Source organism: Ambystoma mexicanum, chromosome 1q (genome assembly GCF_040938575.1).
Source record: "Ambystoma mexicanum isolate Mex_15411 chromosome 1q, UKY_AmexF1_1, whole genome shotgun sequence".
Taxonomy (NCBI): domain Eukaryota; kingdom Metazoa; phylum Chordata; class Amphibia; order Caudata; family Ambystomatidae; genus Ambystoma; species Ambystoma mexicanum.
The window spans coordinates 226,932,923-226,959,975 of record NC_090922.1 but is presented as its reverse complement, the minus strand read 5'-3'; the positions used below and the strand labels follow the sequence as shown (position 1 = coordinate 226,959,975).

General features: G+C 45.1%; 1 protein-coding gene across 1 annotated transcript in view; it reads right to left on the bottom strand.

The window, feature by feature from the left end:
• The window catches only part of LOC138521181 (CD209 antigen-like protein C), a 307,261-nt gene that overhangs the window by 148,855 nt on the left and 131,353 nt on the right, over positions 1–27,053 (bottom strand). Inside the window, exon 3 of the mRNA XM_069633806.1 lies at positions 1,589–1,666. Within this exon, the coding sequence (XP_069489907.1) occupies positions 1,589–1,666 (78 nt within the window). The remainder of the gene's footprint in view (positions 1–1,588; positions 1,667–27,053) is intronic.

The window sequence follows — 27,053 nt, the reverse complement described above, 5'->3', positions numbered from 1 at the left end:
GGGCCATAATTGAAAACATTGTGTAGTTTTTTATGGTATAAGCACTGGAGCAAACATTCCCTAGTGCAGAAAACATGCACTTCGAATGTATGTTTGCACCAGTGCAAAGTTTATAGGAATGTGAGTAAATTGCATTTTGCTTTTTTATGTGAATTTGGTACATTTTACTAACCTGCAATTGGCAAATCTAAAGTAGATGTAAGTGTTCCTTTTCCCTTCTGAATCAGCCCCATTTAGTCTAAATAATAATAAAGTTGATTACACATTACAGAATGTACATTATGTCGCCTCATTAGTATAGCAAATGTAAAAGAAGAAATTCAATAGTGTGCAATACACTTGTATTACATTTTAAATTTTATAACCAGATATTTCAGAAGGGGGCGGGCAAATATGCAGGTATTACACCGATTTTAGATGAAAGAAGGACTATGGGAAGGATGGAGGGGAATTTTACCAATGTGATTCGACAGATATGACGGGGATATAGTCTACCCCGCCTACCGGCGCCCGTGCCCCATACATTATGCCAAGGACTCTCATATTAAGTCAAAACAGATATTTAAGTGAGCTTTCCTGTACTCCTGAGTTTTGTTTCATTCCACAACGTGGTCATGTGGCACAAACAACCCCCTCTGTATATTATCCTTCATATCTACATAGCTTAAATGCCACATTTATACTTAATGATTGGTCATTATATTTTCTATTTAGAACTAAAACTCTGAAAAAGAGCTTGCCACAAAGTCAATTCTCTGGTCATGCTATTCGACTGAATCTTTCAGACAAAATTATGAATAACCTGCTCATTTCTTTTGTTTTGCTTTTCTTAATCGCTCAAAAACCTGCAACATTTGGTTATTCACTTTTTGTCAGGATGCATTCAGGTTCCAGGTGTGCATTAGCATCCTTGTATACTTCACTTAACAAGTGCTGAAGCAAGATTTACTGTCTCTTTACCCCAGAGTCCTTCAAACATGCCCCCTTGCATTCTTCCTCCCAGGTATGTTTAACAAGTTGCACTGTTCTCTCTGTGTGTGATAATCTGCTAAGATATCTCTACTGTGAGTCTCTGCCTTCACTACACCCTGGACTGCCGACTCTCTTTCGCATAGGTGGGTGGCGTCCTACTCCAGGGGCTTTGTCAGTCTCGGCCACCTTTCACCACACACCTATTTAAACCACATGTAACAAACAATGACAAAGGGCAAGCCAGGAAAGCTGGTTGAGTCATGCCACAAGCACTCAACTTCTCATGGCCCTTTTCCATTCTTCATTACCAGGGTTGGACTGGCCTATCGGGAACTCTGGAGATTTCCCGGTAGGCCTCTGCACCTTGGTCCTCTTTTGTGCAGGTATTTCTCATAGGAAAAGGATTGGGCTTGCTCAGAATGTGTAATATGGGGCCACTTTGAACATTATTTCCAGAGCCTCTATTGCTTCTCAGTCCACCCTGTTCATTACATGCCCACTGGACAGAGGGCGTGGCCCATTTTTGCTCTGGTGTGGAGATGATAGCTAAATTGGATCATGTATGAACTTGAGTAGCTTCGTCTTGAACAGGTCTTGATAACGAGCAGACAGTTACCGGTATAGTCACACACATTTTCTTGGAGCTTCAGGAATCGTTGCTCCTCTTGTGCTAATGCATCCTGTTTCATGTTCCCTGTGAACAGAAGATATATAGGCAGGTAGTTAAGTAACTTAAAACATGCCCTATAAATACATCAGGCAAGCGAAACATGTGTCCAGCTAACTGGACAATCTTATGTTAGAGCTACAATCTGCCCTTGTGCGGAGTCATCATGGAGGCCATATGGTTTTTGATGTTGGGTCTTATTACCATAAACCTTTTGCCATTTGTATGATCACTGTGTACTGCAAGATAAATGGGTAGGATTGTGGGCGGGCTAGAGGGAGGAAATCAAAGATTGGCATTTTATTGGCTGTGCATACTAACTAACTAACTAAATACATTCTTGTATAGCACAACACTTACCCAAAGGTCTCAGGGCGCTCACATGTCAAAAACAAACAAAAAACACAAAGAGTGGTGAAGCAACTCTATGGACTGTGTAAAGCAGTCATTCCAGAGTGCCAGTGTTTATGTTACTGTTGTGAAGTAGATTTGTTTATGTGTGTGTGTCTCTGAAGTAAGAGAGGGAGATATGTTGTAAAGTGTTTATCTGTGAATGGATGAGATGTGAGAATGTTGGAGTCTTGCTGTAGAATGTTGTCCTGTGAGTGTGTGTGAAGGGTCCAGCCTATGCCAGTTGGAGCTGGGCCTACCTGGGTGATGGGACCCAGTGGTGTCCTCCAATGTTACTATCTATGTAACTGAGAATAAAGCATAAGTGTTTGAGCTGCAAAGCGTACCCCGGCTGCTTTACATCAATGAGGACGAGGAAACTGAAACAAAGAGCAAGCGTGCTGAAAGTAAAGAAGAAACAGTCTGCTGAGGGGGAGCTGCAAGATGAGAAGACAAACCACTACCCCCCAAGGATAAAATGAAGTAAGTCCCTTCACCCAGGGAACAAAGATGAGAAAGAAAAGCACAAAGTAAGGGTAGTGATCACCCAGTGCGATATGCAGGGGGAGGAAAAACCCAGCTTAACAAATGCAGAATCCATTAGTGTCTGCGCAGAACCCAAGAGAAATGCCAGCATAGAAAGGCACAGAAATAAATGGGGGAGTGATAATAGATGTCCCCTGCGCAACATGTTAACTGAGAAAACATAAGAATGTGCGTTTGAAACAGGCAAGAGACATTAAAAGGAAACAAGCTGAGTGTTAAGAGCCCAAGAAGAAAGATGTTAAAGCTAGGCTCAGAAGAATGTTGTAGGAGAACTCTAAGAATAACACTGGGGGAAGTGAAGTTAAGCCCCAAAGGTGAATGGATGCCCCAAAAGCGAAGAAAGTCCCAAAGTGGAGAAGTATAAGCAGGGGCAAAATGCAGGGGGAAGTGTAGTGAAAGAAGACCCCAGTGCTTGGCCTCGGCACCAGTGAAGAAGAAGAAGAGGCACTCCAGAGAAGTATCAAAGGGGTTGCTGAACAAAGAGGTTTCCCCAGCGCAGTCTCTAAAGAGCAATCGTGAATATGAAGGGAGTAAAGCCCAGTGCAAGGGTGGATGCAGCATCAAGTATCAAAAGACACATACCAGCCGGTGTATTTAATGGAGTTGCGGCTGGCAAAGAGATCCCCGATCAGCGTTTCAGAGGATGCTGGGAGTTGTATGGCAGCCACAAGGGGCTAGCAGGACAGCGTCAGGAGCACAGAGAAATGGTTAGGGAACAGAAGCAATTTTTTTGCGAGGGGTGATATGAAGCAGTGAAGTGCTGAGCACGTTAATGGAGCATAACTCTGAAGAAGAACATTAAGTTATTGGGTGATATTACATCTGCAGTATCCTTTTGTTTAAAAATTTGTTTTCACAATGTTTAACATGGTTAATGAGAGGTCACTGTTCTGGTTAGAATTGTCATGCATGCAAGGTATGTGTGCTAGAGCGGCATGTTGAAGTAGTTGGCTGAATTGATGATTAACGTATGCTGCAATAAAGGATATAACTTTTTAAGGATTTGCAGGCATCTATGGACTTTTATGGACTTTTTAGAAATACAGTCATTGGGCCTCATTACAAGGTTGGAGGTAGCCTTGCCAGTAAAACCGGTAAGGCTACCTCCAAACAGGCAAAAAAATCCGGCACCCGTGAATGGGCATTTACCAGGGTATTCTGGCCCCACCAGACCCGGTAATTGCCCTTTTGCGGGTGCCGGAGCCGGTATATCCCGATTCCCATTTGAGCCCCATAGGACTCAAAGGGAATGGGGATGCCCGTAGCACTCGCACGGTTCATTACAGGTGCTACAGGCTTGCTGCGCTCGCAGGTGCCTTTCATTCTGCCAGGTGAGACCTGACAGAATGAAAGTAACCCGCGGCATAACTCAGAGTTTGCCGGTCCGGATACAGCGGTACCGGTAAGCTTGCCGGTACCATTGTATCCGGACCGGCAATCTTGTAATGAGGCCCAATTGTGTTAAGTGTGTTTAAGTGAAGAGCATGAAGTATGCCAGGAGTGGCAAAATGGAAGAGCCTGTGTGTGTGAGTTAGTGATAATGATTTTGAGGCTTTGCAGGCATCTGTAGATTACTAATGGACATTTATGGACTTTATAGAAATGAGATATTGTCTTGCTAGACAATTGTATGTGCGTGATGTATGCCTGGTACGGCAAGATGTTTGAGCCAGTGTAAGTGGGCTAGAGATAATTCTTTTTGAGGCATTGCAGGGTTTATGTTGTGCAATACAACAAAGACTTTTAGCACTACGACATGACTTTTCACCATGCATGTTTTTGTTTGGTCCTAGCAAAACCAAACCAAATTGCAATAATTTGAACGTGTAGATCATTCTTGGTAAGGATGGAAGTATAGCGCTAAGTGATCTGAAATGTACCAAGGATGACAGAGAGATCAGAGTGATTATGTCAGCAAATGTGCAAGAGTTGTGTGTCCTCGAATGTTTAAGTTGAGGTTGTGCCTAATATTCTCAAATAAAGGCAGGTCGTGCCTCCCAAATTGAGAATCTGGGTGTCCGATTAAAGTAGGGATGTGAAGTAGGGGTTATGCCCAAAGAAGATGTTATACGAGGTCATGCCTCAGCAATGGTTAAGGGGCTGAGGTCACACCTGCACTCATATATATATATATATTTATATATATGTGTGGGAGTAGTACGTTTCCCAATATATTCAGTAATAGGTCACGCCTCTACAAGGTGGTAATGGTTAGGTCGCGCCAAGAACCATTTATTACAAGTGGGAGGGTTCCCTAAAAGTTGTCATGGGGAGGTAGTGCCTGCCGCCATGTATCCTAGGTGGGATAGTGATTTACAGAGAGGTGAAGAGAGAGGTCCCACCTCCATTGGAGGATGGTTTGGTCGCGCCTGAGCCAGCAGTGTTCCTAAGTTGGCTGTGGGGTGAACCCCATGATGTTTTTAGAGTAGCACACCCTCTTTAAAAGGTGCAAGTTGCTGTGTGAATGTTCGTTGTGTTTTTGTGAGAAAAGGAGATGTGTTGTGAAGTAGATTTGTTTATGTGTGTGTGTCTGAGGAGATATGTTGTAAAGTGCTTATCTGTGAATGGATGAGATGTGAGAATGTTGGAGTCTTGCTGTAGAATGTTGTCCTGTGTGTGAGAGAGAGAGAGAGAGAGAGAGAGTGTGTGTGTGTGTGTGTGTGGATTAGTGGCTGTTTAATTAATCATCGAATGTGGGTGTTCCGCAGACCAGAGCATACATACAAAACCAGCAATATCTTCACCCCTTGCATTTTGTCTCTTTAGGCCAAGGTTCTGCAACCTCTGGCTCTCCAGGTGTGTTTGGCTACTACTCCCATCTGCCCTATCCAGCAGAGTCAATGGGGATGAATCACTGGAGTCATAGTCAAACATCTGGCGAGCCATAGTTTTCAGATCCCTGATTTAGGCCTAGTCATTGTTCATGGTCTATTTCTGAGAGTCTACATTTTGGTTTCACCTTCAGCAAATAGCAGGTCATTGATGTTTCTGTGTCCTCACCACTTCTGGTGAAACATCCAGGGTGAGGCCATGAAGTGCAGTTGTGCAGGACCGCTGCGTAGCATGCTTCTGGGTAAGTTAGCACTGGGTCCATACTAGTTTGCCTCTTCCAAATAAGTGTAACATTTTAGAGGGAAGGTGAAGAGTTACTCAAAAGCTATGTGTGGCTACTTTGCAGCCTAGTGCAATTCATGCGAGCGTGTCTGTAATCGTCCTGCTTCCAGGCCATGCCAATCACAGCGTCAACGCCAAAGGCATATTTCCCAGACAGAACCACAACCGAAGGCAGCCATGCAAATGCTTCCACTGAAAATCCATGTAAGTTGTCTGGATGCTCACAATGGTGACATCATGTCTCTGGGCTTGATCCTGTCCTGCTCATCATAGAACACTGCCTTGTATTGAAACTCTGTAACCACTAAGCTATATACCCCTAAACTGCAGCCCTTTCTCCCATAGATGATTTAATAAAGATAACTGAAATCCCAGGATGGTATGACTATGCTGACAAGAACTCTCATCTCTATGGTTTAGAGGTCAACCTTGAGGAAACCATCCAATCACTGAACACAATACCAAGCTTGTGGCTCCATTAAAGACATTGATGCCCAGAGGATAACAGGGGCTAGAACCTACAGCCCCTATGGAGTAATGGTGAGCTACCCAACCACAAAACCTGACCCTATGACTTAGGTGAACATAATGAGACTCCAAATCCAAAGTTAACAAAAGACTAATCCTAAATGTAGTAACTACATGCAACAAGATCAAACACAATGTCAAAAAGGAATTCAACAGTAGTCCATAAAACCACGGTTTTCAGCAGTAGGAGTTGCAGGGGGGGTTCCAAATGATAAAGCCGTGCTCTAGCCTAGAATACACAGCATCAGCATGAGGGTAGTTCCTTCCATAATGGGTTGTGATAAGATGCCATCTCTCTTTTCAACATATGACAAGGAAAGGTATGTCAGGTGAAAAATGATGATAATTTTGGATGAAGCCTGTCTGTTCTTTTCCACTAACGACACATCCCAGGGGGCCTGTGCTTAGCTCCTTTTTACATCAGAGTTAATTAGTTGAAAAGGCAGAATACCCTCACAGCTACCTCCATGCATTTATGATTGTTGGCCATAGGGTTGCAAAGCCGTAAAGAGCAGCATTCACACGCATTAGCTGATTATAAACAATTTGCCACTTTTGGATTTAAATCTAATCTGGTGCAATTTCGGAAAGTGTCCTTCCTCCAATGAACAACAATTTTCTAACTGTGCCCGATCCTCAGAACCAGGCTCTTCATGTTTACAAGGAGTCTGCCCTGCATTACTGATGGTCACTGGGGCCGTTGTCAAGCCATAAATCAGGGGCATGCCAGAGCGGGGATGTTAGGCAAGATTGTATGCAGTACCCTTTGGGTGCAGTACAACAACCCTGACCTTCTGGCAATATGGACCCAACCTTTGGTATATGTCTGAACTACACAGGTTGGTAGTGTGGCTGAGCAACCAGGCCTATCTCAAGAGGGGTCAATGTGAGCAGTAATGTTGTGACACAGAGTTTCACAGTAACAGTTATTCAAATAAACTCTTACAATCAAGGTTTCTTGATAAAACAATTATTTTATTATTTTACAGTCAATTGTATAAACCTTCTTCAGAAGGGAGCAATATATGTGACACTTATAATAAACTTCAAAACAAACTCTGTTTCTCTAAATCAGATGATACCCATTGGGGTGGCACACAGACCCTTCCTACACCCACAGGTGACTTAAATAGCTAGGACACTGTGGACATTGACTTATCACTGGTACATTTAGAGCAATACTGAGTTAGGCCTAAAAGATAGAAGAGAGGAATAAAACAAAGGTTAACAAATAATTCACAAACTGGTAAGTACTATTGAAACCTTCCGATGCAGAGTAAAATTAACCCTTTCCTGCAGGAAAGGCCAAAGCACAAAGTCAGAGGTAAAGAAGAGTCTCTCAGGGAGCCAGGACAGCCAATGTTAATTGCACAATGTCTAGGGCAGCTGAAGATCTTTGCAGGTAGGTAAAAAGTCTTCACAATGTTTTTAGTGCGAGGGGCGAAGCTAAAGCAACTCTGCAAGGTAACCAAGACAGGTCTCAACTGAGAGCAAGCAAGACTATACAACAAGAGGTAAGTTCTCTTAGACTTTACATTACCTCTGGTTAGAAGAAATGGTTCCAGCTGGCCTCTGTTTCTGTACAGCTCTGCAGATCCTGTTGTTCCTGGGCCTCAGTCGTGGGGACAAGAGGGAGGATGTCTGGGGACTCCTGCTCTGTAATGGGAATGTCAGCGGCAGCAATGGGCAAACTTCGAATCAGCGGTCCTTTCATTGTTTCAGCTCCTCGCGTCTGACAGCAAATAGTGACACTGCAGTTCTCGGTTACCACTCTGGACTTTCCTTGCATCTGGGGTCCAGCACTCTGTTGAGGTGGCTCAGGCTTGGTCAGTCCTGCTTAAGGCGCTAGGGTCCGACTTAAAAGCAATGCACACAATCTGGTGTTCCTCTCACTGGCTCTTCGGTTCCAGCAGCAGTAGTGGAAGTACAGCCACCTCCGAGTGGATGTCCAGACGGGTTTACTTTGGAGTTGATTGGTCCCACCAACTCAAGGGTAGAAGTAATCTTTGCAGAGCTTCTCTAGTTGAGGCGAATTTGGAGCTTCAACACAGCAACAGGGCTTCACTCGGCAAACGGACTGTCCAGGAGTTGCAGCAAGCATCTCTTCCAAGTTCTTCCTCGGATTCCTTCGTCCAGTGGTCAACTCTGCTTTCCAAGCCAAAAAGCCTCGCCTTTTATGCAGGTTTCTCCCATTCATTCCAGCCTAGCTGTCAATCACACAGCAGGGTGGCTGTCCTTGCCAGACAGCCACCCGGCCAATCACCTTTGGGTGCATTCCTGTAACCAAGGGGATTAAGCACAGGGAGTTCCGGGCACCTCCCTCACTTCCTGCCCCTGCCAGACACACTGGAGCCAGAGGCGGGCTTCACTCGTGAATCCTGACAAAGACAAAACGAACAAAGGGACCACATCTAGTTTGGCGCACAGAGTATATCTGAAGAAGGACCGTTCCAATAAGAAATGTTGAAAAAAGAAGACCGGACCATTTGACAAAATGGGCACCCATAGGTGCTTTACTGCAGCTGCGAACGCAGCCTGCGGTAAAAACACAAAATGGTATTAAAAAGTAAAGCACTGGCATCAGCCATCTATTGTAGAAAGGGTAACATAAAAACTGTTACATGAGAAACAGACAAAGGGGATACTAAGTAACCCCTCCCGCACCCTATGGTAAAATAGTATATGCTGGGTCTAGAAAGTTACAAAATGTAAGTAAAGTCAATTTCACTTCACTGATCTTGGAAACAGTAGTATCACCAAGAGAAGTTATTTAAATCTTTGGGGAATCTAAGGGACTTCCCTGTGAGCCTGCACTGAAGGTGCTGTGTGTCCCAATGTAAACATGATGTCTATGGAGTTTGTCAGACTCCAAAGTCAAATGAAACACACAGTCCAAATCACAATAAAAATACATGAGAGGGTGAGGAAAGGGGCTCACTCTCTCCAGGTTAGAAATTAAAAGTCCTAAAGTCCAGAAAAAGAGCTGGGGGTCTCTAAGGTAAAAGGGAATTAGAACATTTCTATGAATTCTCCCTAACATGGGGCTTTGATGTCCACACACCCCATTCTTTCTTTCACAGAATATGGTGCTTTTAGGAAAAGTGATGTTCTCCAATGCAACACCACTCTTCTAATTATACATGGACTTCTGAAGGCCCAATTCTGAGCTTGTGAGAAAAGTAGTGTGGAAAGCCAACATTCTCCCCGACATTTTCCAGCACCACCATTCTGAGATGGGCGAACAGTAGAAGGGGATTTGGTGTGATTTTCAGCGGCAAAAGTTGCTGAAATCTATTGTAGTGGGAGAAATGTGTGCAGCATCTGAAAAGTTCACCACTTTTCTCATTTACGAAAGTGTCCTTGGGCTTTCTGTAAATTAGAAAATGTGCTGCTGCTGCTGCTGTATGGGAAATGCCTTTCTTATGAAGGTAAAACGTGTGCAGCAGAGGGTAATGACACCTCATAGATGTGGCATTATAACTCTTTTTTTTACATGCATAACCAGGGCTTTGCAAATAAAACGCTAGCGCAGTGCCTTACCTGCATTAGTAACTCTAGTTAGGGCTGTTATAAGGCATAAATCAGGCATATGCTGTCCCCCTCACTGGCTCTTTTGAGAGCCTGAGAGGGACTTTTGCCAGTGGGACACCTCTCCCGTTGGGCACCTCAATGAGGGTGCCCAACGGGAAAGGTGTCCCGCTGGCAGGACAATGTGTGCTGAGCAATTCCTGCTCAGCACGTGCATTGTCCTGGCAGCAGGAGACCTTATCCTTTCTGAACGGCAGAGGTGTCCCGCTGCCAGGACAAAGCCGCAAGGAGCAGGGGTGGACTGGCCTATAGGGAACTCTGGAAATTTCGCGGTGGGCCTCTGCACCCTGGGCCTCTTTTTGTGTGTTCATAGGAACAGCATTGGGCTTGCAGAAAATGTGTCATATGGGGCCACTTTTAACATTATTTCCAGGGCCTCTTTTGGTCCAGAGTAATTATTTCCAGGGCCTCTTTTAGTTCCCAGTCCACCCCTGGCAAGGAGCTCCAGGCAGCAGAGCGGCTCTCACGTTGCTCTGTGTAAACAGAGCCTTCGAATGTGAGCCATTAGGCACTGATCGGAGGGGGGGCAACTATTAGCAGGGACTTTAGTCCCTTTAAAATGTGAATGGGAGGGAGTGATCAGAAGTGAGAAGGGTGCATAATGTTGCATGCTTTATGAAATAATGACTATGGCTTTACCCAAGGGAGATTTGTTAGGCCCACATTGCTCTGCATGATGCTATTGTGACATTGCATGCACAATGGGATGGGAAGAATAATACTAAAGCCATCCTCTTATTGCTCGACATATTTCTATGATGATGTATATAGTGTAACATTAATTATGAAAATATTTATTGTGTAATGTGCTTTGCTTAAAAGGCACTGCTATAAATAAAGTATTATTTGAAGCACATGAAATGCAAAACCTTAATAAATATATCAACTAAACCTGTGAAGATTCCAGTTTCACCATTTAACCAAAGTGTGTGATCCTGGACAGATCATTTAATCACACTGGGACTCATTACTAGGCAGGCGGCCACGGAATGAAGGGGGCCATTAAGGTTCCGGCCCGTTCATTCCGAGCCGCCCTATTCCGAGGTCTGCAGCGGGACCCGCTAAGGACATCTGGTAAAACCAGGCGTGCTTAGCAGGACCCGCTAGCAGTAGAGGGCGCTAACAACGGGCCTGTTATGAAAGGGCCCGTTGTTAGCACCCTCCCCATTTCCATTGAGCCCTATGGGGGGTGAAATGGGAATGGGGAAGTGCTGGGTCCGGGTCCCGCGAAAGGGATTTACCGGGTTCTCCAAGGTCGGAATGGCCAGGTAAGTCCCCTTTCACGGGACCCGGACCTGGAACCCGGTATGGAGGCAGCCATGCCCTTCTGAAGGGCATGGCTGCCTCCATACTCGTAATGATGCCCACTGTCTTATCTGCAGCTCTGTAAGTAATTCACTTCAGAGCTTATGTTAATATATCATGCTGTTATTTAAAAAAAAAAAATCCTGACTATAGAGTTGCTCCATATATAAGAATAGTGCAATTAAGGTATTTTGCACCACAAAGTCATTTGCCACTTGGCTTGCTTATGGTAACTTATTCTAAAGTCACTTCTATGATGCCGCCAAGTAGCAAAGACAGATGATATTCCTTGAAATTTCCTTTTCTGTGAAGTCACTTCTGTTGGTGCAATCCATATGCAAATTAGGAGGTTTGCATGTATTTTACCCACAGAGCGTCTGGACAGAGCTCTAATAGATGAGTTCCCTGCATCTGTAATGATTCTGCAGTTTTCTTTTTTTTGTGATGTGTTAAAATGCCATCTGCCACTAATGTTACCAAATAATCAGATTGGGGCGGGGGTGGACGGCTCGGGGGCACGAAAGAGACCATATGGAATTGCGCGCACTGCATTTGGGGGGAAAGTAGCAGGACTTTTTGTTTGTGGCTCGGCCCCCCACTCTTGCAATGCTTACAATTCGGGCCATCACATTTTACGCAGAAACAGCAATGGCCGCAAGCAAGCGCTGGTGTGTGGAAGGAAGGAAATCCTCTTTCCCGCGCTGTTGTCTCAGTGGCTTGGTTCTTGGGTGCCAGAATAGGTTTTATGTATAAAAAAGAAAATATCATCTTTAAATTGTGGCAAGAAGTAAAAAAGGAGATTTTAGTATGTGCAAATGTGTATTTTATAGCTCAGTTTTAGTTCTAACAATTAGCGGCTAACAGTAAAAGTAACTTACCTTAGAAATTAATATAAGTATGCTTTGCAAATGCCAGGGATCAACATGCTGTGTGCTACAACCGATATATCACTGCTGTTTTGTGGATGTGTGTGTCCTTGCACTGAAGGTAAATAGCCACCACATACCACTGTGTAGAAAGATCTCGACATGTGGTCAACATTAGCAGCAGAAAAGGAGCACATTTTCTGCCAAAGTCTCCAGACAGCCAAGTGGAGACACGGCCCCGGAGGCCACTGCTTTGAGTGGATAGATAGGAAACACCTGCGGTAATGTTAAAAAGATGAAGATGGTCAGGACTTGGTGGGGTGGTGCACTGGTGGTCTACAAAGCTATTCCGAAGCCAGGGCTCCACCACCAATAATCTCCTAAAACAATGTATCGCCTGCTCAAGCAGGCCGCCCAAGCCTCAGACTCAGAATCAGTGCACTTGCACATCTGAATGGTCACCAGGCCTAGTAGGAACCCCTCTCTCTTTCTCATTGTTATTATATTGGCCTTCCACTCCCATGTTCCCTCCCCGTTGCCCTCTGGGCGCTTTGAAGCACACATTTTTTTATTTTTTATTTACTTGACTCAATTGCATTTACAATTTTTGCAAGAAAAAAAAAACGCCTAGGCTCTCCGATCTTGAGGTTTTGGAGTGTACAATTTGTAAAAGAATTAAGTTTCTAATATCTTCAAGTCTGGTCGTCTCTTCCAACATTATCGTTTGCAAACCATGTCAACCATTTTCCAAGTTAACAGAATTGGGTTTCCTTGGCTGACTCCAAACCCATATTCTGAAAAAATTGTGCAATCACGTATTTTGTGCTTTTGCCATTCATCAAACGGCTCCACTATGACTCCTCTTCGTAACTCTGTAAGTCCTTGAAAAGGTGTCCCATATCTGCGAGTCTCTTTGAAGTTGTTCCTGTACATGACAACAGTAAGTGTCTTATCATTTCCACTTTGTCCTTACTATCACTATATCAACAGTTGTTATGCTTCGATCTTCCTCTCATCATCAAGATCTCGTTTGTTTTCAGTAAGTTCAGACGTGCCCTCAAGAACGTTGTCCTGAGTTTCCTGTTTGGGAATTTTAGCACATATTCCATGGTTACATGCACTTTTTTGTGTGTTACATGGTAGGTGCATGGTTAATTTGTTCTTGGATGCTGCCTACAGCAGTTTGAATCCAAACCCACTCTTTTAATAATTTTTTGGTTTTCGTAGGGTTTTTTTCGAGTTCCTCCTCAGTGCTTCCAATCTCTTGCAATAATGTTAAGTTCTTTTTTACCCATTGGTACAGAATTTGGTTTTTGCCACATTCCATTTCCGAGTGAATTATCTCAAAGATTTTTGGTCGAGGAACAGCTTGAATTTTTCTAAACAAGCCGTTTAGATCAACTGTGGCTTTGAAGGACACCAAGCTCAGCTCTCTTCTGATAGAGGCCATTGGGGTGGAAGGAGGCAGGTTTAACACTTTCCGCCAATAGTATCCCTCGAGTTTTATCCAGATCGTTTCAGGAATGAGGGGCATTGCCTCTGCTCTGTAGGAGATTGCTGGTAACGCTTTGGCCTTGTAAAAACTGATCACCGGCTTCAAAGAGAAGCGACCAAATGTTTTGTCCATTACCATTGTTTGTGATGTTAGGCTCTTGATTGTAGCGCAAAGAGTTTCCTGCATTGCTGATTCTTGAGGGCTACCATTTATAGTTATGCTCAGTTATTTGAAACTCTTAACTTTCTCTAGTTGTTCTCCCACGATGTACTACTGATGTTTTTCGTTGCACTTTCAAGATTTCTCAAGGACCATGATGTTTGTTTTGCCTGTGTTGAGTTCTAAGTCGTTCTCCTTCAGGTATGCAAGCAGGCAATCCAATATACGCTGAAGACAGATCGCGTTCTGATCGAGTAGAATAATGTCATCCGCGTATACTAGGCGGCTGACTTTCTCGTTTCCCAGCTTTGGTGGAAAAGATCGTATAGTTCTTTCTTTGACCATGAAATCACTTGTGTATGAGTTATACAAAGCCGGCGCCAAAGGGCATCCTTGCTTCACCCCTCTGGCGGTCACGATTTCTTCAGAAAGGCGTCCTGCGCCACTAAGTCGTACTCGCACTGATGTTCCAATATACATCTCTTTGTTGGGATACACGATTTTGGAGGGGCACTTCCAATTTGTCAACTTTGCCCACAGTTTTTCCCGGTTAACCCGGTTGAACGTCTGGACTAGATCTACAAAGAGCAGGAACACTCTCGGACTCCCCGCCAAGATTTTTGCTTTTAATTTGATTAAAAGCATGATGTTTGCTGAGGTTCCCAACTTCTTAACAAAGCCAGATTGGAAGGGGTCTGTGCTCTTCGAGGACTTAACCCAGGCTTCGAATTTGTCCAATAATAAGGACCCAAAGAGTTTACCAAAGACGTCCAAGGCTATTGGACGGTAATTTCCTGGGTACCCTTTGTTGCCCTTTTTAAAAAATTGGGTCCACATTTGCCGTTTTCCATGATTCTGGGATTGAATGTGACATGACGCAGGTGTTAATTATCTCAGCGATCGAGTGTGCCCAATATACTGTTTTTTTTAAGGTCCATATTTGTGATCCCGTCGGGACCCGGCGCTCTTGAATATAATAGCTTGGCAATTTTTGTTAAGATCGAGACTTTGTCATACTCAACGTCCCAAGTTTTTGATGAGGTTGGTTGGGGGGTGTTTGAATCAACCCATGATTTCTTAAAAAGGTCTGTAAAGTGTGTCACCCATTTTTTTTTCCCTACATTGTTTAGCAGGGCGTCCTGAGCGAATTTGGCAGATGAGTCTATTAGAGACCCAAAATCTTTTGATTGTTTCCCGCAGAGCACGGATTCTGAATCTTCTTGGTATAGAGATATTCTGAAGGATTTTATCCAGTGTTTGTATGCCTTGGATGATTGTTTTGCTATTTCCCAGTTTTCCACAATTGGAGTGATTTTTGCACGTCTTATTTTTTGTCGCATGTCTTTCCTTTTTGACACCAAAGTGGGTTCTTTTATGTAGGTGTTGCTTTGTATTGTTGTTTTGCTTTTTCCATGGTTGTTGATATGGAAATAGCAAGGGACAATCGTCAACCTTATCTGCCCCAAGTTGTCTTTCGTTTCCATGCTTTGCCGTGTGGTATCGTTTGGTTATTTGTTTTATTGGGGTTTTTGTTAACCATAGTCGCTTACCATGATTGGAGATTTCAGTTGAGGTTTCCATTTGTTGTCCCATCAAGGATGTTGGTACTGCCCATGAAGTGACTAAAATGTTGTGGGCGATATTTGTTGTTCTCTTGACCTCAAATGATGATATCAGTGACAGTAATCTTTTTGACACGTAAATGTGATCAATTGTTGCCTCCAAATCTTCATGTTCCCAGGTAGGGACGTATGGTTTATTTGGGTGCTTTGCGCAGTGTAGATTGTGAAGATCTATAGAGTCCATAAGATTAGTCCACTGAGTCCCTCTTTGGGCAGGACCTGCTTTTTTTGACTCGTGAATTGTGTTCTTCTCCTGGTTTCTTTTTCGATCTATTCCTCCTTCTGTCCCGAAGTCACAGCATGTGACGATCAGATCACTGCATATTATGATGTGATCGATGTTGATTCCTATATTTGTCTTGTCTATAATTGATTCGATATTTCTCAGGAATTTCCTGTCTCTTGCGCTTTCATGTTCCAGTAGGTGTTTAAAATGAGGATCAGGTCCGTTTTGGTTCCTTCATTTAGGGCTGTTGTCGGTTTTCAAGATGCCATGATGGCCAGTATAAATGTGTCAGGCAGGAGGATGTTATCGAGTTGTAGGCAACTTCCAGAACGAATCGCTGTGAGCAGCCCTGAAGATGGTTGTCCCTTTTGGCCTTTTACTGCGGGCGAGGAGGCAATCTCAAAGCCATCTAAAGTTGGACTGTTAAGTAACCATGTCTCTTGTAAACAAAGGAGGCCATAAACCCCCATGTTTACATCGCTTGGTGAAGTGAGGTGGCTGAAACCTCAGGTATTCCAGGATCCTAGGGTCAGTTGATTTATTGTCTGTTGTTTGCCGATTCCCGTAGGTTTACACTGAGGCTGACATGATGCTGATTTTGGTGGCTAGTTTTTTGCAAAGTTTGCCAAGGCTTCCGGTCTCCAGGCCCACTGCTTTTGCTCCTTTTCCTTGAGGCTTTGTGAGTAGGCATTGCTCTCCCTCGTACACTGCTTTCTTGGATGTATAAGCGCCTTACAAATGCACAATAAATAAATAAATAAATAAATGCTGTTTAAATTAGTATTTATGGCATGTGATACATTTTATTTTGAAGGCGAGTGCTGGGACCATGAATTGAGTACCAAACTGGGTGTACTTTATGCGTTTAGAAGAGCTACATGCTTGAATCACTGTGGTCACTCCTATGTTCTCAAAATTATTGTATTGAAAGCAGCCAGGAACACACATCAATTTTCTTGGAACTCCCTCCCCTATCTCATAGGTCATTTATCTACAGAATCTGAGTAATTCATTTGCCGGTTTATTGTTTATATACTATGTGAGAGAGTCATTTATTTACAGGCAGTGATTTATTTACAAACTGAGCCAGAGAGAGATTTATTTAGAGTATACAGACGGTACGCAATCAAGATCACCTGAGACGATGCTGAGTGACCCAACATGCATGTATATGGACTCTCATGATGTATCGGACTCCCTTGTTGTTAGGGTCCCACCCCTCAATTGTTCACCCCCCTTTAAGCACTGTGTCTCAGGATCTCACAGCACAGAAGTGGCCCTCCGGCTGATACTTTGCATGGTGGTCAGTCAATGGGCCGAAAAAAAATATCGAATGACAAAAATATCGAGAAAAAAAATCTCAAAAAAAAAAATCGATTTATTTATTTATTTATTTATATGTATTTTTGGGGTCAGGTAAGTAAAAAAAAGGGGTAAAACAAAAAATAAATTAAAAAAGGGGGGTTGTGGGGGAACGCCCCATTTAAAAAAAAAAACGTATTGAAACAAAATTCGATTTTTTTTTTCGAGATTTTTTGGTTCGACCTTTTTTTCAATCTTTTTTTTTTCGGTCTTTTCACTATAAACCACTTTGCATGGAAAGCACTGAAGATGATCGACAGGAGAGCCATTATAGCCAGTTTAACATTTAATGAGTCCTAACAACAGTGGTATTTAGTGCAGGTCCCAGAGACTCCACTAACCACAACTACCTCCACGGCCCTCTTCCTTACTTTCCTCTAGGATGGGGTCACATGTAAATTAGGAATCCTTGATATTTCATTATTCTTGACCTTACTGAACCTTTTCTTAAATTTTACTAGTAAAATTCGTTTGCTCTCAGATATTTCCACGCATGCACCCTTAGAACCCAGTTTCTAGAGTAATCGCTGGAAACAAGGTGACTTCCGCAAACCATTTGGCAGACTTCCAGCCTGCCAGTGCTGAGGGCGCCTGGGGTCATCCTGAAAGCTTCATTTCGGAATTTGCCATAAACACGTAACACTCATATACAACATATCACATCACGTGATTAAAACGGCAAACTTACAAATGTGCATATGACATTTTATGAATTACCAAGGTGGGTTTGCAACGCATTTCAGCACAAATGCCTATAACTATACTGTGTAAAGAATAAAAACAGCTGCAGCCGGATAGCAACGTGTGACCGCCCAAAACGTCTTCTTACAAGAGCATTACATTCCTGTCATCCAGATCAAATGATTAGTTTCATAAAAAACAATGAAACATTATTACAAGTAGTATATCTTCCATAAAATGCCATTTAAGAACATGTAACTGATGCAATGTATAGCCTCTACACAGGCACATGCTAAAAAATGATTAAGCATTGCCTAAACCGATATTGTTTCACCTGCCATCATCATTTCATAATCAAATCCAGATATACTACGAATCATACACTGATAGATGACGTGTGTGTAACTGGAGCTTCATATGCTTCACAACAAAGTGCTATGCACAGCAAATAAAATGCATACAACGCACTTGTTAGTCATGCCAGACAATCGCCATCTATTTGCAGAGGGCAGATAACAATAATTTTGCATTTACATAGAGCTACGAACCCTCAGGCATCTGGGCGCTGCTTATTATTACCCACAGTGTGTGTGGTGCTCATTTATCGACCTCGGAAAGATGAAAGGCTGAGTTTAGCCCTGCCGGGATTCGAACCTGCGTCAGCAGACTCTCTACTTGCTGTGCTATCTGATCGGCAATAATGACACTTCGCCTTCATCACGTGTATCAAGGTGTTATATACCAAGGGTAAATATGTGGGATGAACAGGTCACCGAGGCCTAACGTGCTGGCTGAGCACCCTAATTACGAAATGCTCCATTTAAAACCTGCTACTGAAGCCACGTCATTGGTAAAAACCGGTACAACAATAGTAACACCTCCTAACCACAGGATGAATCAGTAAGACTAAAATTACTAAACTATTCAAAGTCTACTTAATCACAATGTATATGACAGATGGCAACTTAATAACTAGGCCATCATGCCGCACTTCGTGCCGCCTAACTCGCTAGATGCCGCCTGCCCCTCTCTGCCCCGCCATCCGGTACACCTGTACCCCTCCTCTGTGTGTCTCTGTATCCTACCCCCCACTGTATATCTGTTCTGTTGTTACCTCTGAACATTTTTTATTTTTTATTTATTTTATTGGGCAGTTGTAAGGCGCTTATACATCAAGAACATTGTATTTCAAAGCGCCCACAGGGCAAAGGGAGGGGAACAAGAGAAAACAGCAAGACAGTGGAGTTTGCAAAATACAACAAAAGCGGTCCTTCTAGGCCTTGTGAACATTGGGATTGTGAAAGTGCAGAGGGAGAGGCGTAAGTACTAGAGGATCCACAGAGGGGTGAAGTGCCAGGGAGACCATTGCAAGGCAACAGGGAGGTGCAAGAGCCGGTTGCGAAGGAAAACAGCTAAGTGTCAGGCAGCGATCAATGGATGGAGCGGGGTCACCAGCCCTTACAATAAGTACTGGCCTGTGGAGCAGCACAGGCTAAGCGGTGCCTGAAAGGAGAGTGCACGGGGAGGGCAGATGCTGCGGGTGATCGGTCAGATGGGCAGAAGGCCTGGACCCAGAAGGACACGTATGGGCCCAGGCCACCAATCACAGCTACTGTGGGGTTTAGCACGGGAGGGAGAGCGGGAAGGAGGAGAAGAAGACAGTTTTGAGGTATTTGCAGAACTTGAGGAGATCCAGCTCAACACAGAGAGGAGCCAGCTGAGGAAAAGGAACGACCGCCTGCTCTCTACTTAGAGAAGCACTTGACAAGCAGAGAGTTGAAGTTCTGTTATGCATCTATATTGGTGTATACCTCTGTAAAGCGCTCAATTGCTTCTCAAAGCTTGGTCTGGCTTAATAAATACAATAATAATAATAATAATAATAATAACGATAATTATAATAAACCGTCTTAAACAGCTCCAGATGAGGCAACGGGATTGCACTTACTCAATATATTTGCTATTAATGATTAATGCACAACAGCGGAGGCTAGGAGCTCATAGAAGCGTACTCCCTTTTGCTTCATCGAGGAGTATTTTAATCTCAGCTGCTGCCACGCTACTACCAGAACTTGGGGCACATTCTTTGATGTTTCCCAATCGTTAGTGTCCATACAAAAGCTTACTGCTTCATGTGGCTTTCTCGTTCTTATTTTCATAAACAGTGGTATCAGCCCATGTTTTATAAAGGGGGCAAAGCAATAAGAAATGGATTACCGTTTTGTCATGTAGTATGCAGAGTGGTAATTTCGTGGATCTGACCCCCCTACCCCACATGTTGCCGTAAAGGTAGAATTCCCAGCCTCAATTTTAGGAGAAGAGCCTGATCTTTTACTTCCAATCTATCAAGGTAACTTTCAAAGCCTATTACGCTTTTAATTTCAAAATTAAAACCCAGAGGAATCACGGCATAGGTTACAGAAGGCTTGAGTCTCTGGTTACAGTGAGAGGTAACGTTACATTAGTACAGAGTAGTTAGCAAAAACAATTGGGATCGCTGCCAGGTTACAGTAGACTTGGATCTCTAGTTACAGCGAGAAGAATAGTTACAGTAAATGCTGCTAATGCTGGTTTGTTAACGTGCATGGAAGACCTCAAGTAGAGTTACAGGAGGGAGGGGTAGGGTCGAAGTAGTGATGGGTCGGCGTAGTGAAGGTGTAGCCTTGCATGGCCAGTGGTAGTGCATAAAGGCGGATGGAAGGACATGTTTCTGTTCAGAATTTGTTGAACAGCGAAGTTTTTAACGTCTTCTTGAAACGTTGGTGGGATGGCTTGTTTCTAGTGGGAGTGGGGAGAGAGTTCCAGATTTTAGGAGCTGGATCTGGAACTCTGGCCGCATACTTTTGAAAAGTGGGACAAATAGCACTGAAACGGCACTCTTAGACTTAAAAATCCAAATTGATCTTATCAGAGACACTGGAAACCTCAGTGTACTACTGCTACTAGACTTATCTGCCGAATTCGATCTGGTGGACAACGACCAACTTTGCAACAACCTGCGTAGCAATTTCAACTTCTCCCAAGAAGCCACACTATGAGTTAAATCATTTTTATCTGATCGCACCTCCAGAATAAGCACAGGAAAAGAAGCCGCTGACCTCATCCGAGTCCCATTAGGAGTGCCACAAGGCTCTTGCCTATCTCCAACCCTCTATAATGCTTATACCAAGCTACTCTTCGCAGCATTAGATAATATGTGAGTTATATATACGAATTTTGATGATGATATGCAGATTCTCATTCTGATCTCAGGCAACCATGAGCAAGACACGATCACAATTAACAAAATCTATGCCATTATACAAAACTGGATGGCAAATAATAGTATCTGCCTTAACGACGAAAAAACAGAGATCCTCATTGTGGGGTCACCAGCAAAGTTCAAAGCTCTCCACAGCAAATACAACTCCATAACTATTGACGGCACACCCATCCCCATTCTCCACTATGCCAAAACACTAGGGGGTCACCTTGATACCAATCTAACACTCACCAAACATGTCAACGCACTTTCCTCTGCCACCTCCTACACCTCAAAGCTCATTGCTCTGAGTCAGAAATTCTTGACCCCCCCAAAACTGCATTACTCTAGCCAGTGCTCTTATTTTGATGAAGCTAGATGACTGCAACATTTTAATGCTAGGTGCCTCCAAATCCAATATTGCCAAACTCCAACTCCTACAAAATAAAGCATTACGAGCAGCCTTAGGCATAAAATAATTCAACCATATTTCAAAAATCAGAAGGGAGGTCCTTTGGCTCCCTATCAAAACCAGAATGTCATTCTAAACACTCTGTATCATGCACAAGTGCCTCAACAACACATCCCCTACTTCTCTGAACAATGCCATAGTCCACAAAAAGACTACCAGAATCCTCAGGTCTAGCAACAATTCACTTCTCCTAGTCCCCCGCTAACAAAGATCCAGGCCAAGGGGAATTAGCTTTGCAGTCCTGGCCCCGAAATTATGCAACACCATTCCACCTAGAATCAGATCCCAACCCTGCACCCAGATATTCAAGAACATGTTAAAAACTTGTTTTTTTAACCTGTATGACTGAAGCATATTATCTATATCAGTCATGTTTTATAATAAAGTAACTATTAAGTGTAACCTGTAACCAGATTCATATATAACACATGCATTTATTGTGTCCTGTAACTAGATAAGTAAGCATTGCATTCTTGGTGAGGGACTGTTTGTGATGACACCTGCTGCAGTACCTACGCGCCCCGTTAAATTAAAAGGGTTTGTCCATGAGAGTTGAGGTGATGTTAAAGATCTTGCGTCGCACCAGGTTTAGCTACTACGGAGACTTAGAGTCCCTCCACTCCGTTTGTGACAATATATAATGGTTGTGTTGAGCTATCCCTTGATAGTGCGCCGAAAAATAATGGAATGGCAAGTAGTGATGATTAATCAATTCCTGTTTATTTTTGTGATGTTAGAGCCTTTGTGGATGACACGTGTTTCGGCAGAGCTGCCTTTATCGAATCCAGGCTATATAGATAGCTCATAAGTCACTGCATAATGCATAAAGGTGCTGAAGTTCACAGGGATGAATCCCACCTGATACAAAGAAGTCCTCCGTATGTACGAGTGTCCTGTGACAACCATTATATATAGATAAGTAAGCATCTTGTAAATATTCTACTGTTTTGTTTGATTTTGCACTGTAACGAGATAAGTAAGCATTTTGTAACCTACGCCGTGATACCTCCGGGTCTGGGCATATAACAAATAAATAAAATAACAAAATAAAAAATAAAATACTAATACTTGAGTACTATTGTTAGATCTCAAAATTCTTGTAGCCTCACGGCCTGCTCAGGGTCCCTCCCTCCACCAAAGCCCTCTTCCTGCTTTCCCCTCTCCTCATGCCTGCCTCCCTGCCCGCACCGTCTCCTGATTGGGCTTTTGGCCCATTTAGGAAATCCTCTCAGGGCAGCCCATCTGCCCGTGCAGCACCTGTGGCAAAGTCCCCCCGAGGCAAAGGGCAACTCCAGAAGAAGCAGCTCCAGGCCGTGTTGGCCTATGTTAGCATGTGAGGCCTGCAGCCATCAACCAGCAATGACTGACAAGGTAAGTGTGGTTCAGGCAGGGGGCACAGCCATGACTGCACCCCCATTAAAATGTCCCACCAATCATATTACCTATTAGCTTGTAGTCTGATGCATATAGCCCACAGTTGTATGGTAACCATTTCTCTCAGTTAGGCAGGTTGTGTCAGTTATTGATATCTTGCATTCTGGTAAATTATTTTAGGTAACCATGATTTGCATGTAGGCCAATTGTCTACTATCTACTGTTGTACACCAATCTAGGCATTTCTCTCTCTATCCAGGCATCCGAAATCTAGGTGTCTCTGCATTTACTGTTGTGGCCCCATTTTAGGCCCTTTCTGCCTCTATCTAGGAGTTCCATATATATTAGCTTGTAGTCTGATGCATATAGCCCACAGTTCTATGGTAACCTTATCTCGTATTTAGGCATATTGTGTTAGTGAGCCATATCTCACATTTAGGCATATTGTGTTAGCCATATCTCGCATTTAGCCAAATTGTGTTAGTCAGCCATATCTTGCATTTAGCCAGAATGTGTTAGTCAGCCATATCTCGCATTTAGCCAGATTGTATTAGTCAGCAATATCTCGCATTTAGGCACATTGGGTTAGTCAGCTATATCTCGCATTTGGGCAGATTGTGTTAATCAGCCATACCTCGCATTTGGGCAGATTGTGTCATGTCAGGTAACGATATCTCGCATTCAGGCACATTCTTTTCAGGCAACTATAATTTGCATGTAGGCCAAATATCAACTAGTCAGTATTAGTACGTTATTTCTCGCATTTAGGCATATTGTGTTAGTCATCTACATCTCACATTTGGGCATATTTTGTTTGTCAGCCATATTGCGCATGAAGCCAGATTGTGTTAGTCAGCCATTCCTTGCATTTGGGCTGATTGTGTCAGGTGGTGATATCTTGCATTCAGGCACATTTTTTTCAGGTAACCATAATTTGCATGTAGGCCAATTATCTACTGTCTACAGTTGTTCTCCCATTTAAGGGATTCCCCTCTACCCAGGTGTCCTAAATCTAGGTGTTACTGCATTTACTGTGATTCCCCCATTTTCGGTACTTTCCACCCTCTATCCAGGTGTCCCATATCTAGGTGTTACTTCATCTACTGTTGTGCCCCCATTTTAAGCGCGTTCTCCCTCTATCCAGGTGTCCCAAATCTAGGTCTTATTGCATTTACTGTTGTGTCCCCATTTTAGCCCCTTCTCCCTCTATGCAGGTGTCCCAAATCTAGGTGTTACTGCATTTACTGTTGTGCCCCATTTTAGGCACTTTCAGCCTCTATCCAGGTGTCTCATATCTAGGTGTTACTTCATCTACTGTTGTTCCCCCGTTTTAAGTGCTTTCTCCCTCTATCCAGGTGTCCCAAATCTAGGTGTTACTGCATTTACTGGTGTGCCCCCATTTTAAGCGCTTTCTCCCTCTATCCAGGTGTCCCAAATCTAGGTGTTATTGCATTTAATGTTGTGCCCCCATTTTAGCCCCTTCTCCCTCTATGCAGGTGTCCCAAATCTAGGTGTTACTGCATTTACTGTTGTGCCCCATTTTAGGAGCTATTCTCCCTCTATCTAGGTGTCCCAAATGTAGGTGTTACTTCATTTACTGTTGTTCCCCCATTTTAAGCGCTTTCTCCCTCTATCCAGGTGTCCCAAATCTAGGTGTTACTGCATTTACTGTTGTGCCCCCATTTTAGGCCCTTTCTCCCTCTATCCAGGTGTCCCAAATCTAGGTGTTATTGCATTTACTTTTGTGCCCCCATTTTAGCCCCTTCTCCCTCTATTCAGGTGTCCCAAATCTAGGAGTTACTGCATTTACTGCTGTGCCCCCATTTTAGGCCTTTTCTCCGTCTTTCCAGGTGTCCCAAATCTAGGTGTTACTGCATTGACTGTTGTGCCCCATTTTAGCCCCTTCTCCCTCTATCCAGGTGTCCCAAATGTATTTGTTACTGCATTTACTGTTGTGCCCCCATTTTAGGCCCTTTCTCCCTCTATCCAGGTATCCCAAATCTAGACGTTGCTGCATTTACTGTTGTGCCCCCATTTTATCCCCTTCTCCCTCCATGCAGGTTTCCCTAATATCGGTGTTATTGTATTTACTGCTGTGTCCCCATTTTAGGTGCTATCTCCCCCTAGCCAGGTGTCCCAAATATATGTGTAACTGCATTTGCTGTTTTGCCCTCATTTTAGACGCTATCTCCCCCTAGCCAGGTGTCCCAAATATAGGTGTTATCGCATTCACTGTTGTGCCCCCATTTTAGGCGCTTTTTCTCCCTCTATCCAGGTTTCCCAAATCTAGGTGTTACTGCATTTGCTGTTGTGCCCCCATTTTAGGCGCTACTCCCTCTATCCAGGTGTCCCAAATCCAGGTGCGTCCACATTTAGGGGCCGATTCATGGAACAAACGTGTGCCGAAAATCTACGCGCAAGCAGGCGCAAGCGGAAAAAAACAGGCGCACGCGCACGCGTGCGATTCATGGAAGTCCCTGCGCGTGTTCACCGCGGGATGTGCGCCAAACCCGTGCATGGCGCACAAGTCACTGCAACATCGCGAAAGGCGTGCGCGACGCGCACAGTGAAAGCGCACAACCTCAGCGCACACACCAGAAAGTGGGCGGGACATGGGGCGTAACACGCGGAATGGGGAACAACACGCGAAAATAAGGGCGTAACTGGGGATGTGCTGCAGAGAAGCAGACGGAACGCCCACACGCACTCGAACCACACGTATTCATGGAATCGAATAGGGCAAAGCCACGCACAGCCAAAGACACGCACAAGCTGAAACACGGCCGCCACACGAAGGCAGGCGGTAGAGTCCCAGCGCATCAAAAAAGTGGCGTGCGGGAAGTTAAATACGCGATTGATCGGGGTACGTGGATTTCAGGGGTGCGCGAGAAATTCTACACGTGATTGGCCTGGGTACGCGTGTATTACAGGGGTGCGCGAGAAAATCTACACGCGATTGGCCTGGCTACGTGGATTCCAGGGGTGCGCGAGAAATTCTACACGTGATTGGCCTGGGTACGTGTATTACAGGGGTGCGCGAGAAAATCTACACGCGATTGGCCTGGGTACGTGGATTTCAGGGGTGCGCGAGAAATGCTACACGCGATTGGCCTGGGTACATGTATTACAGGGGTGCGCGAGAAAATCTACACGCGATTGGCCTGGGTACGTGGATTACAGGGGTGCGCGAGAAAATCTACACGCGATTGGCCTGGGTACGTGTATTACAGGGGTGCGCGAGAAATCCTACACGCGATTGGGCCTGTGCGAGTGGGGCAGTGTATTACGTGGGTGTGCGGGAAGTTGAAGAGGTGAATTGCCAGTGTGGGTCCTCCCAGGTCTCCCCTCTACCCTCTCCACGACCTCTGCAGGCAGCCCACACCACAGGGGACTACCCTGCACCCCTGGTCATGTCCCGCAGGCAGCCCATCCACCATGGGCATGCCCCCCAGCCAAGCCACATGTCCCCTTGCACCCCCGCCCCCCAGCACTGTGGGGCACCTGCCAGCAGGCCCCCAACCATGTCCCACTCATGTCCCCTTGCACCCCCAGCAGGCCCCCACTCATGTCCCCTTGCACCCCCACCCCCCAGCACTGTGGGGCACCTGCCACCAGGCCCCCAACCATGTCCCACTCATGTCCCCTTGCACCCCCACCCCCCTGCAGGCCCCCACTCATGTCCCCTTGCACCCCCACCCCCCAGCACTGTGGGGCACCTGCCAACAGGCCCCCAACCATGTCCCACTCATGTCCCCTTGCACCCCCACACCCCAGCAGGCCCCCACTCATGTCCCCTTGCACCCCCACCCCCCAGCACTGTGGGGCACCTGCCAGCAGGCCCCCAACCATGTCCCACTCATGTTCCCTTGCACCCCCACCCACCAGCACTGTGGGGCACCTGCCAGCAGGCCCCCAACCATGTCCCCTTGCACCCCCACCGCCCAGCAGGCCCCCACTCATGTCCCCCTGCACCCCCACCCCCCAGCACTGTGGGGCACCTGCCAGCAGGCCCCCAACCATGTCCCACTCATGTCCCCTTGCACCCCCAGCAGGCCCCCACTCATGTCCCCTTGCACCCCCACCCCCCAGCACTGTGGGGCACCTGCCAGCAGGCCCCCAACCATGTCCCACTCATGTCCCCTTGCACCCCCAGCAGGCCCCCACTCATGTCCCCTTGCACCCCCACCCCCCAGCACTGTGGGGCACCTGCCAGCAGGCCCCCAACCATGTCCCACTCATGTCCCCTTGCACCCCAACCCACCAGCACTAAGGGGGAACCTGCCAGCAGGCCCCCAACCATGTCCCCTTGCACCCCCACCCCCCAGCAGGCCCCCACTCATGTCCCCCTGCACCCCCACCCCCCAGCACTGTGGGGCACCTGCCAGCAGGCCCCCAACCATGTCCCACTCATGTCCCCTTGCACCCCCAGCAGGCCCCCACTCATG